The sequence below is a fragment of the Sander vitreus genome, chromosome 11 (assembly GCF_031162955.1).
Source record: "Sander vitreus isolate 19-12246 chromosome 11, sanVit1, whole genome shotgun sequence".
Classification (NCBI taxonomy): domain Eukaryota; kingdom Metazoa; phylum Chordata; class Actinopteri; order Perciformes; family Percidae; genus Sander; species Sander vitreus.
In genome coordinates, this window is record NC_135865.1 from 27,134,474 (window position 1) to 27,152,659 (window position 18,186).

The 18,186-nt window shown below is 40.8% G+C and overlaps 1 protein-coding gene across 4 annotated transcripts in view; it reads right to left on the reverse strand.

Moving 5' to 3' along the window:
* The window catches only part of dgkg (diacylglycerol kinase, gamma), a 136,824-nt gene that overhangs the window by 29,857 nt on the left and 88,781 nt on the right, over window positions 1-18,186 (reverse strand). For all 4 annotated transcript variants that reach the window (XM_078262570.1, XM_078262569.1, XM_078262568.1 and 1 more), the window contains 2 exons: window positions 17,734-17,798; window positions 1,735-1,825 (listed from right to left, as the gene is read on the reverse strand). In XM_078262570.1, coding sequence (XP_078118696.1) covers window positions 1,735-1,825; window positions 17,734-17,798 — 156 coding nt within the window. The remainder of the gene's footprint in view (window positions 1-1,734; window positions 1,826-17,733; window positions 17,799-18,186) is intronic.

The window sequence follows — 18,186 nt, forward strand, 5'->3', positions numbered from 1 at the left end:
AATTATACCCCTCTGAGTGGTAAACACGTTAGCATCCCTCAACGCACACGCAACACGAGCTGTTTTGCAGTCAGCTGCACAGAGAGATTGAGAAAGAATTCAGGCAAAAATCTTTTATGTATTGACTGCCTTAGAGAGAAACATAAGGTGACACTTATAATAACTGTATTACTCACAAAGTACAAGGTTTTCTGAGTCAGATGTTATACAATCCAAATATCTTTTTAGAAAACTGCCCACAGTAACATATCACATCATACAATAACAAATATTAGAAATACTAATGAACTAAAAGACTACACACAAACATACTTGGATTAAACAATAAGTTCAATCAATCATACTAGCATGTATTGCCTGTGCGATACATCTTCTTCCTCTGTGCCACAGAGCTCCATTATTAACTAAAAACTATTACAAACACATCAATGAGACACGTTGTTGCACTGAATGACATGTTCTTCCAACCCTCTAATATGACCAGAGCGTTTTCCCTCCTCATATCTAAACCACAGAACCCTTTAGGCACAAAAACTACTTTGTTAGTTTTAGGGAAAAGATCGTTGTGTAGGTTAAAATACTAACGTCCGTAAATACATTACGTAAGAAAGTTAATTTATGTAGCCTACGTAGTTTAAAGCTTTAGTGTGTAACTTTTTGATATTAATGAACGTCCGTTACATCCAAGCCGTTGCCAAATGAGTTGCTACAAAGCTAATTAAGACTATCAGCTCCACACAACTCTCTCTGGATTTCTCAGTATGACTATGTTCAGAAGACTGTGGCGTCCGGTGACTTTCCAGCGCAGAAGCTCGAGTGAAGATAATGACCTCTTCTGAAGAGTCTATCGTGTTTTTTTAATCCTCCATGTCCTCCTTGGCTACTAGCAATGGTGCGCAATCACGGAAGGCTTGTATCATGTGGACGCGCCAACAATTTAGTTGTCATTACTTAGAATTCCTCATGGGGGCGACAGAAATGCGCACTATACCTTTAAAAAAGGTAAATGTTGACTTTTGGTTTCACACGGGACACAAACTCATCTCCCGGGTCCCAAGTCCTGTTTGTTTGACCCATCCACCAATCCAAGAGTGCAATATTGACACAGATGGGTGATCCAGCTTAAAAATCAATGACAACGGCTTACTGAGCCAACTAGGAGCCAGAGTAGGGCCATACCGCCTCATATCGGTAGTGATAACAACTGATAACGCTGATTCAATCGGCTGATAACATTCAAAGCAGGTAACTAATGATATAAAATAAAATCTTGAATATTGTTGTCTGACAATACATAATACAAAAAAAAAGATTCCAAAGATGGTCAAATTGGATTTTTTTTAATCAGTGAAGCGTGTTGGGCATGAACCCTTTGAGATGAAACGCTTGCTGAGTGAGTCTTGCTGTGCCTAAAGCATCCAGGTGACAGATTATGCAGCACTGTATGACAGAATGAGGTAATTAGTGACTTTATGGAGCATTAATCTGATGGTGTGCTATGAATAGCCCATCTCATTAATATGAGAAAACTGCTTTGTTGTTAATCTCTGCAGCACATAAAGAATAGCATCTTAAAAGTCTTTCAGCGAAAAGAGAGAAAAGCAAACTTGTTGACATGTATTGTTTTTTTGTTTGTTGTTGCATCGACTATGGTATATTCTTGGGTAGAAAGATATGTTTTCTCATTTCTGTCAGTAAAACAACCAATCACGTTCTGATCAGACTGTGACTCACCTCGACTTCTATGCATTCGTTAAGTTTCTTGCAGGTGGCAGATATGGTCTCAGTGGTGCCAAACTCAAAGTACCAGAGCTTGTTCTTCATTCTGAGGAGCGAGAGGGCAAACAGAGAACAGACATGTTTTTTGACATTAGACAATATTCCCCATCCTAACTTGCACATGAGTACAGTGTTGTGAGCCTACAGCGGGATTTGTTTCGGGTGCAGTGGACACATATTGAAGCTATCTGGTGCCTTGAGTCGTGTCACATTTTGGATGTGACAGCTCAGGATTACTAGCGGCTGTGTGACCACAGAGGTCAAAGCTCCATCTATGCAGCCTAAAGCCTTAAAGTTTAGACACTGGCCCTGGCAGCATTGATTTCTGGATAATATAAAATAGACTTTATTAATCTCACACTGGGGAAATTCCTGTGCTACAGCAGCTCAAAATTTTTTTTACACACATCAGAATAACACAAATACACATTAATTAGACATAGGAGAAAAAAATATTCATAAACTATAGGAAATGGAAAAATAGAATAAAATTAGTTCTAATAATAATAATAGTAATAAAACAAATGTATTTACACAATAAACAACCTTATATAAACAGACAGTATATAAACACAGATATACAGATGAGTAAGGTGCGAATGAATAGAGATGACATATTGCACAGTTGGAGGTGACACATACTGAAGCATAGAAAGTTAACACCGCCATCTGTCAAAAAGGCGCCCTGCTGCTCTTTCATCAAAACAATCCACAAAGTCGCCTCAGTGCCAAGAGTTGAAACGTCAACATTGCCTCTGGAGGAGACACAGGGTGGAACATTGCTGGGGTGCGATCACGGTAAATATTATTGTGATTGGCAACACTCAAAGCAACCCACAGGACTGAGTGAGCAATGGTTGACTTCTGCCCTGCAGAGGATTTGTCAGAGGTGACCTGATTGATGCGGCTCTGTTTATATCCTGATCATTTGTTGTAGTTTTGGGACTGGACAGTGGCTGAACAACACAGTTTACAGTCAAGGTGAAATGAGTTTTTAACAGTGTGGAATGGAAGGAGAAGCAACTGGTTCGCTATCTGAAGAGAACTGAAGGTAACTGTGGAAATTCTGTCACGAAAAGGAGAAGAATCATAAGTCACAATCAGCGGTCCTGCGATGGTGGTTTGTCTCTGTAAGTTATCTAAAGTTTTTTGATTTGAACCTTTCCAAGAGTGAGCAAAGACACTATTGAACCTGTGCCAAAAGCAATCATATGGATTTGTAGTTCTTTAAAGACGGCACTGCCACCCTCTTCCTACCACACTTCACACCAACTGAATCTGAGGTTCTAAGTGTCAAAATGAGTCTGCATAATGTGTGATAAAAAACAAGTGTCTACAGCTATGCCAGCAGCTCTGAGAGGCTGCACTTAGGCAATCATAACCCCCATCTCTGTTCAAAGAGATTTGAACATTTTATCCTAAGAAATTCCCTCAAGGTGTTTCTGAGATATCACGTTCAGAAGAATGTACGTTTGGACAGATAACCCGAAAACATGATGCCTCTGGTCACGTCTGCCACGTCCGAAATACCTGATAAACATAACTGACACAGCCTGCATCACTCTACAAATGACACTCACGTCATAATATGGACATGCTGCTGATACTGACAACACAGCTATTGACACAACAGCTCGGTAACATGTGGGTATACCAGTGCCAGGGTAATGCTATTGGCAAAAACACATTAGTCTACAATGCATCAATACAGTGGAATATGCCCACAAATCTGATACTGAGTATTTCACAAAATAACATTAATACATTACAATACAATACATTACAAGTGGCTCTAAAAAAGGTTTTTATTGAAATCTTTTAATTAGTTTGATCAAGAAAACAAGAGCATGTTTTACATAGCTTCCCCACCGCCTGCTATTTACAGTCATGTGAAAGAATTAGGACACCCATGTTAAAGTTGACTAAAAAGAGGAATCTTAATGCCTTAATTAAAAAAATGAGGAAGAATCCAATCTTTAAGGACACCAATTTTCTTTGTGAATGAATAATGTAGCGTAAATAAATAAATGTTCTTCCTTAAAATACAGAGGGCATAAGTAAATACACCCCTATGTTAAATTCCCATAGAGGCAGGCAGAGTTTTATTTTTAAAGGCCAGTTATTTCATGGATCCAGGATACTATGATCCTGATAAAGTTCCCTTGGCCTTTGGAATTAAAATAGCCCCCCATCATCACATACCCTTCACCATACCCCCACATCATCACATACCCTTCACCATACCTACAGATTGGCATGGGGTACTTTCCATAAAATCATCTCTCAATGCAAATCAAACCAGCTATTAGGCTAACTGAAATAAAACCATGCCAATCTCTAGGTATGGTGAAGGGTATGTGATGATGGGGGGGTATGGTGAAGGGTATGTGATGATGTGGGGCTATTTTAATTGCAAAGGCCAAGGGAGCTTTATCAGGATGCATAGTATCCTGGATCCATGAAATAACTGGCCTTTAAAAATAAAAATGAACAGGATTAAGATCAATTTCCTAAAGATGATTTTTTTATTCTTCTTTTTAGTCAACTTTAGCATGGGTGTCCTAATTTGTTCACATGACTGTATGTTGATTGTATTGTCTGCAGTTGCTGTCTTGTAGATGTGTTAATTGGGTTTTTATCGTCTGTGACTTTTAATGTATGTAATGACTGCAGTGCAGTGTTGTATGTGTTTAGTCATCAAATGAAATCAATCAATCAATCAATCAATCAATCAATCAATGTGCCACCTTGGCACTGAGAACAAAAAGAGGACATTTTAACATGACACAACTCAAAGTAAGCGGTGCACAGTTTGAAAGGTTTCACTCGTGCACACTGAAATAATTCAGGGGTTATCTCAGGGAGATAAAACTCAACATGAACTTAAACTGTACAACAGACGTCAAACCAAGCATTTCAATAATTCAGAACTGTTTGTTTTACTTAAAATGTAGCCTGAATGTCTTTTAAGCTGCTGCACTTCACATGTTTTTCTCCCTGCTAATTGTCTTTTTGTCCCTTGTTCGCTCTCTTTCACCTTAGTACCTCCCCAGAAACCTCTGCCGCTGTCAAATCAGGGGATTATGAGCATATTTGAGATCACAATTAGGAACAGTTGCGATTTTCAATGAGGCACACTGCCTAACCTCATTAAGCTGCTTCCACTTGAGACGGTCTGTAAAAAAAAAATGCAATTAACTCGTGTTTCTTCCCTCTCGTATGGACACAGAGTGCAACAGGGAGACACACTACTTCCATAAGCCTTTCCTCCATTATTCCCATGTTTATGCACCAAAACTAGTGAAATGCTGGAACAAAAAGGCTGTTAAAAAATCATAAATACAAGAGGGTATTTATTCCAATTATGACATGTTTTTATCCCATTTTTACACTCCAGTTAAGTGTGTTAAGGCTGTTTCCCGAACAAAGCACTGCCCTTTAAATTCTATTCATCTTTAATGAATACAGTCAGTTTGTAAGATAACTTGTCTCTTTCAAAATAGAATTTCAAAGACCTGGGGGAGTCACACGCCGCCTGAAAGAAAACAGAGCTAGCCTCTATAATACAGTGGAAGGTGGAACCATGTTGTTATAAAAACACTGTTCAGCAAAAGCTCGGGGCTCCAAAGCTCTCCAGCTACTGTAGCCAGCCATCTCTCCCCCATTGTGCCCCTTGCTACCCTCTCCCTGCAGATAAGCATCTCCTTTAATCCCCAATATGTGCAGTGGCCTTGTGACCCCACCACCTCTTTCCTGCCCCTCCTCTTCCTCACCCTCATCTCTCTCATACATCTCGCATTAAGATATAGAGGTTGAGTTTTGACGTCACTTTTTTTTCATGTGATATGGAACCACCCTCATCCACCACTGAGAGGCAAATACAAACCCTATATGGATCACAGTTTCTGCAGGTTTCACCAAGTCAAATTATCATGTCATTCGAACTACAGATCCGCTACCCGATCTGGCAAACTTGCATAGTGCGGTTATAGCCGATAGAGGGCCGTTCACCCTGTTACCAGTTGATGAACCACTGAAACCATTTTGGAAACATTATTTAAAGGTACAAAAGTATCTTTGGTCTTCCTTTAAGACCTTTTTAAGACCATCATGAAAGCAATTTAAGACCTTTATCACAACATCATTAAGCCCTAAATTTAAAAAAGTATCGCTAAACTTGCACTTCCCCAAAGCTGAAGAATAAAATCTGTTTTATGTCTGTGGTACAATCTGAAAGAGACTCGCGCCAATAACACCAAACCTGATTGGCTGCAAAATAAGTCGCATGTTGGTCTCATTGTAATACAGCGGAATTATGTCTGGACTAGCGACAGAAAGAACTACAACACCACGGAATGAGGTAGCGTCGCATGGACGTCGGAGACAATAATAAACATATAATAAACAAAAACACAATACGTCAGCGAATTTTGAAATGTTAGACTTTTTAAGACCCCATTGACACCCTGTGCATGTTCGGATGGTGAAGCTGCAACACCAGGATAAAGACAAACTGTCAAAGACCATAAATGACAATGATCCACACAACATATCGTGGGCAGAGCTTTCTGTGGAAATTGAAATTCATCCGAAAGAGTTCTTGCGTTGTCTGCATGAGTTTTCCGTCGACAGGATTGTGAAAAATAATTCAATTTCATTATGTTACGCTTAGTTGTGTTGTTCCCAGTTGCAACAACAATGAATTTTGAGTTTGAAAAGGCTCTCATGGGTGCCTCTGACTGGCCTTTTCTCCGTAGCAACACAAGTAGTCATTTGAAACCTATGAAATATTGATTGATAAAACTCAGCATAACATCTCCATCTATGCCTTTACTGTAGATGGTATGTAGTCAGCTGAATTCCACAATAATCATGATTTATTAATCAGGTAAAGTCTGTAAGGATGTGCCCATAAGACACTTGCTGTTAAGGCAAACATTTGAGTAAGAAAAAAACAATTGTCAATAAGTCTACAAAATAACATAGCTAAAGTTCAAGAAATGAAGATAAGTAAAAGTGAAGTAATATTAAGTTAAAAAGCTTATGTAAAGAGACATTTATCGAAAAAAAAAAATATGGTTACACCATGGTTTATGGTTATCTGTTCCACCTTAACAAGTAGCTGGGCCAAGTAGATTTTTTTCCCACCGCCGAGCATCTGCCACCATAAGCGCCGATTTATGTTTTCCTCCGTGGGTGCTCACGGGCGCACGCCCTTTAAAAAAAAAAAAGTAGTCATGTTTGCATGTCAGAACCTTAGGAAATGGACAGCGGCCGACACTTACACACACACGCCTATTAACTCGATAATAAAGCCATAGTAGTAGGCTATCTTTCAACTCAGGACAGCGCTGCTTCTCACAAATACAGACAGGATTGGAGATGAGCAGTTTAACTGACACGTAACTGCGATCAGCTTCGTGGGAAATTAAGAATCAATGCCACCTGTTGTTATCTGCTTCTGACAGGGCACTGGTGGAACTCTCTGCACTGGTGGTGGATGTCGATGCACTTGCATCATTAGGTTTAGCTTTTTTAATAACAAATCTGTCCATTTTAGTCTCACTCTGATTACCTAATGCACATGCACGCACTGTATAGTGGGGGGATGGAGGGGGGGTCACTAAAGAGGCATTTTCATCCGAGAGACGCTGTGATTGGTGGATAGGATACGGAGCAGGGGGATTGACAGCGACATAATCAATCACACTATGACAGACGCTCCACTTAGCACCAACTGCAATGTTTCATTTTAAATGAATGTAGCCTACTGGCAGTCTGGCTCAGTATTTTCCGTGGGTGCTCCCACGGTATCGGCACCTATGTCTGCCACTACTGTTTGCTTAGACTGACATATTATATTTGTCCAGTTCACTCTGTAACAACATTTACAGCAAACAAAAAAACATGATGTGTTTACAATAGTGCTGTCAAATGATTAAAATATTTAATCGCATTAATGTCATAGTTAACTCACAATTAATCGCACATTTCTATCTATTCTAAATGTTTTTGTCCCATTATTTTTTCTCATTTTAATGCTCTTATCAACATGATACGATACTTTTATAACGGTGCCTTAACCTTAAAGAAAACAACCACTGGATGGGAAAAGGGTATTTTACAATAACTTTGAATGCACCACGAGGCTGGCGAGCCGAGGCTGAGTGTGTGATTTTCAGACAATAGCAGCTACAGTCTGGTGTTAGAATCCTCTCCAGTGAAATACAGTCACACTTTACACTGTTTAGCTGTCAGCATTTTAACCGTGTTTACTCCAGCTGCTAGCTAACGGTAGGCTAACGTTACCTGCTGCTAAATGTAGTGTTGACTAGCGTCCCGTGCGCCGATGTTTCAGTTCCCTCTAACGTCCGTTTTCGGAGCATCAGAGAGAAGCGCAGGCATTTCAATGGCACCAAAATCCGCGTTGCTATTTGGTCCGGTAGATAACGGTCGTTAAGGCACCGGTGCCGTATTAGGGACCCCCCCACCCAAATAAAAACTCTTCGGATCTACACGATTCACGTGGATGACATTTTCCCATTCAAAATGTAAGACCCGCCCACCAGAGACAGGTAAACCAATCCAGCTTATCTTTCAACGCATTGATATTTTATGTCAGTGAGTTTACGTTAGACCACATGGCCATTTGCATTCACACTGGCCAAGTGGCCATAGGAACTGACCTTTTGTTATTACAACACAGCCATCTAACCACCACTATGCGGAAAAGTGAAAAGACCCTGCCCTGAAGTAGGAGCTGAAAGAGTCACAGGAACTGTGGTCAGAGGAATTTAATAATCCCCAAATTGGTCCAGTCGGAACACGAGAAAGAAAGGGTTCTAGGAATGTTATGTTCTAGGAACTGCAAAAATCCCTCCGGCCGGAAAGTGGCTATAGAAGCATCAGTATTAAATTGCGACTGTTTCATAAGCAGTTAAAAAACTCCTTGTAGCTGCATTAAAGGAAGAAAGAAAGTATATCAAATGAATTCAGTCTATTACCGTAGTCGTAGCTATTATCTTCTGTTATCATAGGTTTTGTGTTTGCTTTGCTACCGTAGGTACTTTCCAGTAAAAAAGTCCCCCTGCCCGGAAAAACTGACGCTTTTAATTTTCAAGGAGTAGTGACAGCTGTTTGTTTGGAATAAATAAACGTCACTGTGGCTGAACAAACAATGAAAGAAAATTTTTCAAACTTGATCACCAGAATACTTAAAAGGGGAAAAACAACACTGCCAGGAGTGTTTTTGGAATGAGGTCAAGAAGGTGTTGATCTCTGATCTCAGATAATCCAATCAGGTGTCACTCCCTTGTTCCTTAGGCTTGACAAAGCAGAACAGAGCTAATGGTGACTACATTTACAAACACCAGGCATGAAAATCATTTTAAAAAACACATGTTCACTGTAACTAAAACAATCATTTATTTGAAGAGATTTCAGCGGGTGAATAGGGTCAGAGGTCATGACTCGATGTCTACATCTCAGCAGTGGAAAAAAATATATTTAATCAAGGTCATGTTTATGTGCACGTGTTTGCGTCATGGCATGAGTCAGCTTGTTTGCAAGCGTGTTTTTAAAGAAGTCATAAACAGGATGATAGAATCACAAATCCACATGAATAATATGGACAAAAAAAGAAAAGATACTAAATAAAATAATAACAGAGTGAGACTAAAATCCACATGATTGTACTAAGGGATGTATAAGCATGAGACGCTTGCAGTGACAGGGCAGGGACTGACCCTGTGATTTAGAATGCATGGTAAGGTGCTCTATGAAAGTGTGTGTCATGGTGGTAGTGCAAATAAGTCCAATAGTGCAAGGATAAAGTCTAGAGACCAGCATTAAATATGGACAATATAAGAGAATGTAGATATAGTAATATAAAAACTATATAGCAGGGCAAGGATACATTTAAAAAAAAAAAAGACAGCATTAAATATGGGCATTATAAGGGAATAAAGTAGACAGTAGGATAGACACTTCCTGGGGGTCTGAGCCAAACCTGGAAGAGAAAGATGCATTTCCAAAAACTATTCTTCCCCCCTACTCTTTTAACACTTCAAAATCCAATTATTCTTCTCTGAAAACTCCCTCACTTAGGACGACACACACATTCACAAACAGAAAGACAGCATTGTCCACACTGTGAGAAGTCATTAACACCTGGGCTTTGGGCTCCTGGAGGTCTGACTACTGTGACCATTAGATGCTGGTGGGTTGAGGTGTCAGGAGTCACACATCCCCTCTGTCCCAACAGGCGCGGGATAGGAGGGTGACACTGAGGGGGTAGGCCGTATGCGCTAGTAGACAAGCGGGGGATGGTTTGTGGTGTGAATATGTGCGAGAGAGACACACACATGCACACAATGTGGGACTGTTGAGTGGCAGGGAGGACAATAGAGCACTCAGTGCTACATGTGGCTATGGGCCTTTCTCACTAGGTCAAAGGTGATGTATCATCTGCACGCCCGCAGAGAAAAAACCCCGGCTCGTTCTACACACTGACTTCTTTCAAATCAAATCGCTGTAAATAAAAAAAAAAGACGGATATATTTACAGTGCCAAAACATCAGTCAGACAACAACAGAACAGTTACAGTTGTCCATTAGCTGTCTGTTACTCTGTGGAATACTAAAGAGGAAAACTAACAGAAGACAAATGTTGTTATTGTAAAGATGTTATTTTGAGTGTCAATGCAGTTGGATCGGAGCCATGAGTGGCTCACACAGCGGTGCAGCAAAATAGAAGTTATATAATAGTTTGAAGCAGTGAAGCACATTTTGTAGAGAAGAAAGAGCTCTATAGCATACTGGGTTTAACCTCTGAGTTTACAGTATGTGTGCTGAGTATGTCTCTCCACATAATGCTTTGCATCTTTTAACTGTTGGCTGTTTAATGGATCAAAGATATATATATATATATATATATATATATATATATATAGTATGATAGTATGAGAGAGAGAGAGAGAGATAGCGAGAGAGAGAGAGAGAGAGTCCCTTTCTGATTGTGATCCTGGAAAAAATACATGGGGCTTGGGATGAAGACTTAAGCATTAATTATAGAATGAAGTAGACTAATTAGCTGTGGAGGGAGGCAGCAGCATACATGTTGTTGTCATCATGCAAACAACATGAAGCGTCCAAACATACGAGAGCTGCACAGAGATTCAGTTCCCAAGTGAGTCGGTAGCCTGCAAAACAAGTTTTTACACTTTACTGAGTATTCCAATGCAGTAAAAGTACACTTTGTGTTTGTCTTTGGCCACTGTTAGTGTTAAATTGGGAATTCAAACCTCCAGAGCCCTCAGTGATTTGTGCTCATTTTCTTGCTTAAGCACACAGTGTACAGTTTGCATACAGGTTGGCTTTGAGACACCTGGGGCCCGTTTCAGGAAGGAGGTTTAACAAACTCTGAGGGGCCATCCACACGGAAACGCTTTTTGGTGCAAACGCACGTTTTGCATTGTTTGGGCAGATCGTCCAAACGAATCCTGTAAACGCGCTGCCTGAAGACGTGAAAAAAGTCGAAAACGCCGCCCTCGCGAAGCCAAATCCTTGCGTATCGATGATGTCATCGCCACACCCCTCGACCTCTTACCCCGCGACGACGTCTCATAACAACAACACCTACATAAACATGAAACCGTCCTAATGCCCACAACGACACGGCACTGTAGCATATAGCTAGCTAGCTTGTGTTTGGTTTCTTCTTCTACTGTCTGTTTGTATACAGCGCGCAAGCTTTATGCGCATGCGCCACCTCTTCTTCTCCGTTTTTGGTGAATTTCTGTAGCAGAAACAGCGCAACCTATAGGCCTGGCATATGAAGTAGCGTGTTGAGTCATTTACAAATAGATCCGTTTGGACGCTAATATTCTTTAAACGATGCCAGGGAAGACGGTTCGAAAAGATTGTTTTGGTACTTTTGGACGTGGCCTGAGTGTAACCCTGATCTCTGAGTTGATTTACCCTGAGATGGGAAGTTTTCGGTTCCAGGACAGCTGATTTGAATTGGTTTAGTAAACTCAGAGTAGGTTGACTCAGAGTTGCGTCCCACCACCACAGTTTGAACATATATTTCGTTAAAAAAAGCAACACGGCTGATGCTGCAAAAGAGCGAGAATTGGTGCGTGAGAAAATTGCTGCTCGAGTCAATGCGTAAGCTCTAATATAGTGTATTAATTTGATATTTAATCACAGAAAGCCTATAATATTACTGGTGAAAACTGGAATGATATTACACCTATAATTTCATTTAGGTGCAATCCTGCGGGCGAAAAAGTAAGCTACTACTAATCCCATTCTTGGAGGTTGCAGACCATTATTAACAGAACATTTCTTTTTAATGGCTCTCACTAGTTTGTGTCCAGGGAACACTACAAAAATGTTTTAAAAACGTTTCAGAGCGTTTCACACTTTTCTGACGGCTCTGCATACAGTGGCTTTACTAATAAGGCCTTTTTCACAGTCGCCGTTCCCGACCTGTCGCGCGACAATGTGACGTCAAAATGACGTAGATCTCGCTAGCACACCAGGATTTGAAGTGCCAGAGGTCGTGCACCACTCTATTTATTTCAGCAGCGCATGACTTCCGTTGAAATAGCAAAGTCGGTAGCCTTTCCTCAGTTGCGACACCTCTGTTCAGGAGAAGACTGCAACTAGTGTTGCAGTCTTCTATAATTACGGCGCTCCCATGACGTCACACTGTCGCGCGACAGGTCGGGAATGGCGAATATAATGAACGCTATATGCTCCGCGTCACCAATGTTGTAAAGAAAACTGCCATTTGCAAAAAAACTTAATGCGACATAAAGAATCTGCTGGGATGTAAGAGCATGTCCACGACGGGTGACGTTAGCGATATAAGGGACGGATAAGGTATCTACATATCTGATCGACTGTGAAGAAAAATTATACTGCTCAAATAGGTAGGCTAGTATCTGGAAATGAAAATGTATCTATAGTCGGGGCCTCAATATCATCTCCTGACATATGTTTAACTCCCTGCGAAGTAATACAGCTTCTTCATCAACGGGATCGTCGACAAAAGCACAATTAGAACGGAAACGCCACTTATAAGATTTACCGTATTCTCATGATAGGGGCACTACTACTGTACTAAAGATTCCTATTTTTATCTTATTTTGACACTTGCTTTCTACATTTACCTCACTTCCTGTACCTCACTTCCTTTCCTCCCCTGTCTTCACAACTGTTTGGCTTTTGTTTCCACCCTAATTACCTGATTGAGTTCACCTGGTCACTCCTTATTTAAAGACTGCACTCCCTCCTGCTCATCTTTTCTACACCTTCACATGGGGCGGCAGCTGGGAAGATGAGTTTTACTTTGCACCTTATTTTTTGATAACGTGTATTTGAATGACGGCTTTAATTTATCTAATTACTTTACGATGAACATGTCAGAATATTGACTTTAAGTTCTAATTTCTATTTGTTTCTTCCCAGATCCTCTAACCCATGTGTGTCTGTCTGTCTGTCCTGTTCTGTTATCCATTATCATTTTCCTCACCACCTTTGTTGAATAAATCTAAATTGAATGGACTGAACGTCTCTGTGGCTTTTCCTATGCATTCTAACGGATGCCCCATGACGATGGCAATCAACCTCTAAAACTGAACCCTCCTTAACAACTATGATCGCATCAAAATCACTATTTTTAAAACACTAAGGAGGCTCGACACAACATGAGACTTTGCTCGAAGTATCATCAGGGGCTCTACACATGAACTCCAGCACTGAGAACATTGTTTGTGTACCCAGAGTTTACTAAAAAAGGTTTTCCATGTTGTGTCGAGCCTTCTTTGTGTTTTAAAAATGGCGATTTTGATGCTATCATAGTGCCCCTTGCACTCCCATTCAAAAAGCCATTTGACCGAAAACGCGAATACGGTAAATATTAAAAGTGGCGTTTCCGTCCTAGTTATGCTTTTAAATGAAAGTTTGACTAGGGTACATTCACAAAAAGACCCTAGGTTGCATTTTGGCGAGAGTTATGCTTTAAAGAGAGCTGTGTCAGAGGGAGGAGACAGAGGGGCCATCCACACGGAGACGCTTTTGGTGCAAACGCACATGTTTAGCATCGTTTGGGGCCCGTCGTCCACACGAATCCAGTAAACACACTGCCTGAAAACAGACTTTTTTGAAACCAGGGGCCTGTTACACAAAAGTAGAATGAAGAAATCCAGGATAACTGAAAAAGCGCAGCTTGATTTAGTGTGGTCCGCTCATCGCAGCTTAATCAGTTGCACGTTTGCCAAGCCAGGATGAGAAGGTGAAGCTATGTCCAGCCAGGTGTAGATAGCTGGGATAAGTGCTCGTTCACGGCTTTCTTACATAGACCACGGTATCGATCACAGATTTACTGATGCAGAAATGGAGAAGACGCGTGCGGCATATGTTTCACCCGCTGAGAAGCAGCTTTTAATGGAAAATTACCAGGAGGTGAAACATATAATATGCAAAAAGGGAAACACGGCTGTTGTTATCAGACAGAGAAAAAAGCCCAACAGACGATAGCGGACCGACTGAATGCGTAAGGATTTAAAAAGATCTACTCACTAGTCACTCCACATTTTTACAAAGTTGTACACTGTGTTTTAATTGCTTTTAATATGCTTGTTTTATGTGTTGGTTGTATTGCTGTATCTGTTTTTATCTGCTAAATGTGCTGGTTTTACTGTGAAGTGTCTTTGAGTAGCTTGTAAAGCACTATATAAATAAAATGTTTTATTATTTAGCCTACTTTGCCTTCAAAGTGAGCAGAGGGAATTAATGTTCCTCGGGAAATTTACCCTAAGGACTAGGCTTAATTTCAAACCCTTATTCATAATGAGAGAATATGTTTTACAACCATATGCACAAATCTCTATAAGCTATGTCTAATTCTAAATATCTTTCTACAATTAATGTTCATACAGAACAAACATGACTGGACAAAAACTAGAAAAAGAAGTAAGTGACTTCAAAAACACATTGTAAGCATATCTGTAAAACAATATAGCCTATTATTCATGGGTTTTTTCTCACTCCCAGATGCGTGACAGCACCAAAATAAAAAGATTAAGAAGCTTTGTGACATTCCAACACATTCCCACTCCCAGCTCATAAAATACGGACGTTTGGTCAGGTGCCGTTGTCGTCGTTATTGACGCTAAAAGTGTCCTTTAGAGTCCGCTGCACGGTGTGGGAGGATCCCCCTGCCTACCCCCGCCTCTCCACGTTGCACGGGGCATATTTCACGGTGTCTCCGGTGCCAGTGCAACCATTTCTTACCATGTAAAGAACTACAATAGTAGGATTTACATCAAACTTGTGACAGCAATAGTGACAAGTAATGCATGTTAATAAAAATAAAGCAGAACACATTCAGAAGACAACAGAATAACTGTTAAACACGTTTATTTCTGATCAGCTGATTTAACACACAGACTCCAGGATTAATCTTAGCCTGGCTGTTAGCCTGCTCTGGAGCAGGCTAGCTGCAAAGAATAAATCTCCATGGTTACTTGGCTGGGTTTAATTCAACCTGCTTTTGTGCAACCAAGTCAAAGCTAAATTCATCCAGGATAACTTGAATATCCCGACTTAATCCCTTATCCTGGTTTTGTGCAACAGGCCCCTGGTCTCAGGGTGAAAAAATTCAAAAACTGCTTCGTTTGGACAGCGAAGCCGCATACTTATCGTATCGATGTCATCGCCACACCCCTCGACCTCTTACCCGCGGCCACTGACACACACGACTGCGGTGAAGCTATAAGCGAGCATATCCCATCTCCATGGTCAAACAAGCTCACTTCATCTAAATACTTGTCTAAATAAATGTCTCTGCTCTCTGACACTTCTCTCTGCTCTGCCAGTCCTGGATTCTACACAAGATATATTGCTAACGTTATGTAGCTAACGTTAAACATCGCTAAAGCAGCTATGTTACGTTAACTGCTATGGTTATCTGTTTATAAAGTGGAAGTAGACAATTTATCAACTAGCTAGCTAATCTGTCTGCTTATCAACTCCTTGAACGGATTATAGTAACTTTTAGCACGGCTTATTGTAGAAAGGCTACTGCAAGAAAAACGTGTAGATTATCAAAAAGACATTGGATCATTGATGTTTGTTTGACTGCTGATGTTAGCTAGTTAGCAGAGCTAATGTTAGCTCTGCCAGCTAGCGCGCTGCAATCATGTCCGATGGCAGACAGAATTGCAAAATAAAAAGCAATCCAACAGCACATGTAAACAAAGACATGTTTTCTTGCGGAGGCCTTTATAAAATGAGCAGTGGTGAAAGTTATTATATGTGAATATTATATGGATGTATTAAGAGAATGTTAGTCTAGCTAGTTATGTTATGATGGGAAGTGGAAGTGACGATGAATTTCTGTAGCAGAAACAGCGCCACCTATAGGCCTGGAATATGAAGTAGCACGTTGAGTCATTTACAAATGGATCCGTTTGGACGTAACTATTTTTGAAACGAATCCAGGGAAGACGGGTAAAAAAAAGATTGTTTTGGTACGTGTGGACGTACCCGAGGTTTCTTGAAGAAAACCTGCTCCCGACCAGGTTAGGTTCACAGACTCAGTTACCATAGTAACTGACTCTGAGGTTAAGTTACCTCTCTTTCTGAAATGGGCTAGAGTGACCCCTCTTTCTCAGGTTTAAATAACCTCCCTTTCGGAAATGGAAATCCACACAGTTTTCACTAAACCTGCTTTCTGACACAGTGCTTTCTGACCTGAGAGCATTACCACATCCACATACAAACAAACATCCCACGGCCTCGGGCTACAGCGAAGACAACAGACAGCACCTAACTCATCAGCAGTGATTCACCTCAGGGCTACAGTAGCTGTCTACTGCAGGTGTATGCCTACTGCTGCTGTTTGTTGTCTGTGTGCATCTGAATGAGTGTGGCCACAGCAAAGGCTGCTGGAAATGAAAGCAGGGAGACATCAAAGGTGGTGTTTCCCCAACAACTCATATTTGTGGATGTTTTTGCTTTTGGGGCTGAGGGTTGTTAATGTTTATTTTTTTAAAGACGAGGCCGGCGATATTCTTTGGGAATTCACTTTTCCGATTATTCTGACACCACAGGAACGCAGCACAAATGCCCTATCTAGCGAAGTTATTGAAAGGAGAAAATAATAATTTGTGTTTTTGCCCTGTGATTTGAATGTGCTCCAAAATACAGATTAAGAATTTAATCACAAAAAAATATCACAATTACAATGTGGACTAATCAGACATTAGCCTCATGGACTCATGGCAGCGTGCCATCCATACGGCCCGTTCAGCCGTATCAGCCATCCATACGGCCCGTTGAGCCAATCAGCAAAAAGCAGCGTTAAGCAACATCCAGAACCGGTACGAGTACAGAGAGAGAGAGAGAGAGAGAGAGAGAGAGAAGAAAAGGTGGAAGGCAATGCAAATAAAGAAAGTTTTTGTTCAAATACGTTTTAGTGTTTTGCATGTTGGTATCGCCACAGTCAGTGTTAAACGACTGCGGTGCTGTCTCGTCAATGCTATCATTAACAAATTAAACACTTCAGCAGAGGTGTTCATTTCCATACAGGTTTAGTGGCTTGACGGTCAACGTTCAAGCATGGATTTGAAACCATGGCTCAGGCCCAGGTGGCCTTCACATCCTCTCACATCATAGTTCAGTTCAGCTTTAACACAATCGAGGCACAGCCAATATATTGATTCCACTATGCAGGCAAGTTTTGTTCTTATTGATTGCTGACGATTGCGGCCCAGTGTGATATTGGATTTCCAGATTAAAGTGCGAGGTCACCAGTTGGTTGTGAGGTTGCTCGTTAGCTAATGGTGTCAGGACGTTGGAGCAGGGAAGGCTATCAGTCTTTCTGAAATAACAGTATCCGCCTCATCGACGGCTCAGTGCTTTTTACAATATCCTTTTCTCTCACCTGCTGTTGAACTTCTCAGGGTGCTTTTCTCGCATCAGGTGAAAGCGATGGGCGATGGAGGCATCCTGCAGCAAAGAAAAGAAGAGACTTCAGTAAAACCTACACATTATCACAGCTTGCTGTAGGTCAAATGCTAAGGTAAATGTAAAAAGATGTTACACTTCAGTTAAGTTCAACCATCTCTCACTTTTAGAACAAGCATTCTTGCATTAAAAACACAAGACATTCATCCAAATGTGTTCAGTGAATTAAAGGCCAATTATTCTCTCTGCGTCTGTGTAGCTGCAAGTGTCTGCAAGCATGTGATTTTAATTTTGTCTAATGCCCATGTCTGAGAGAGTCCTGATTAGTGCTACGGTCAAGTTTTGACCTTTATCCACCCCTTTACTGATGTAGTTTTGGCTAACAGGTTTAAACATTGGAGTCACCACCATTACTGTGGAGATTGTGGAT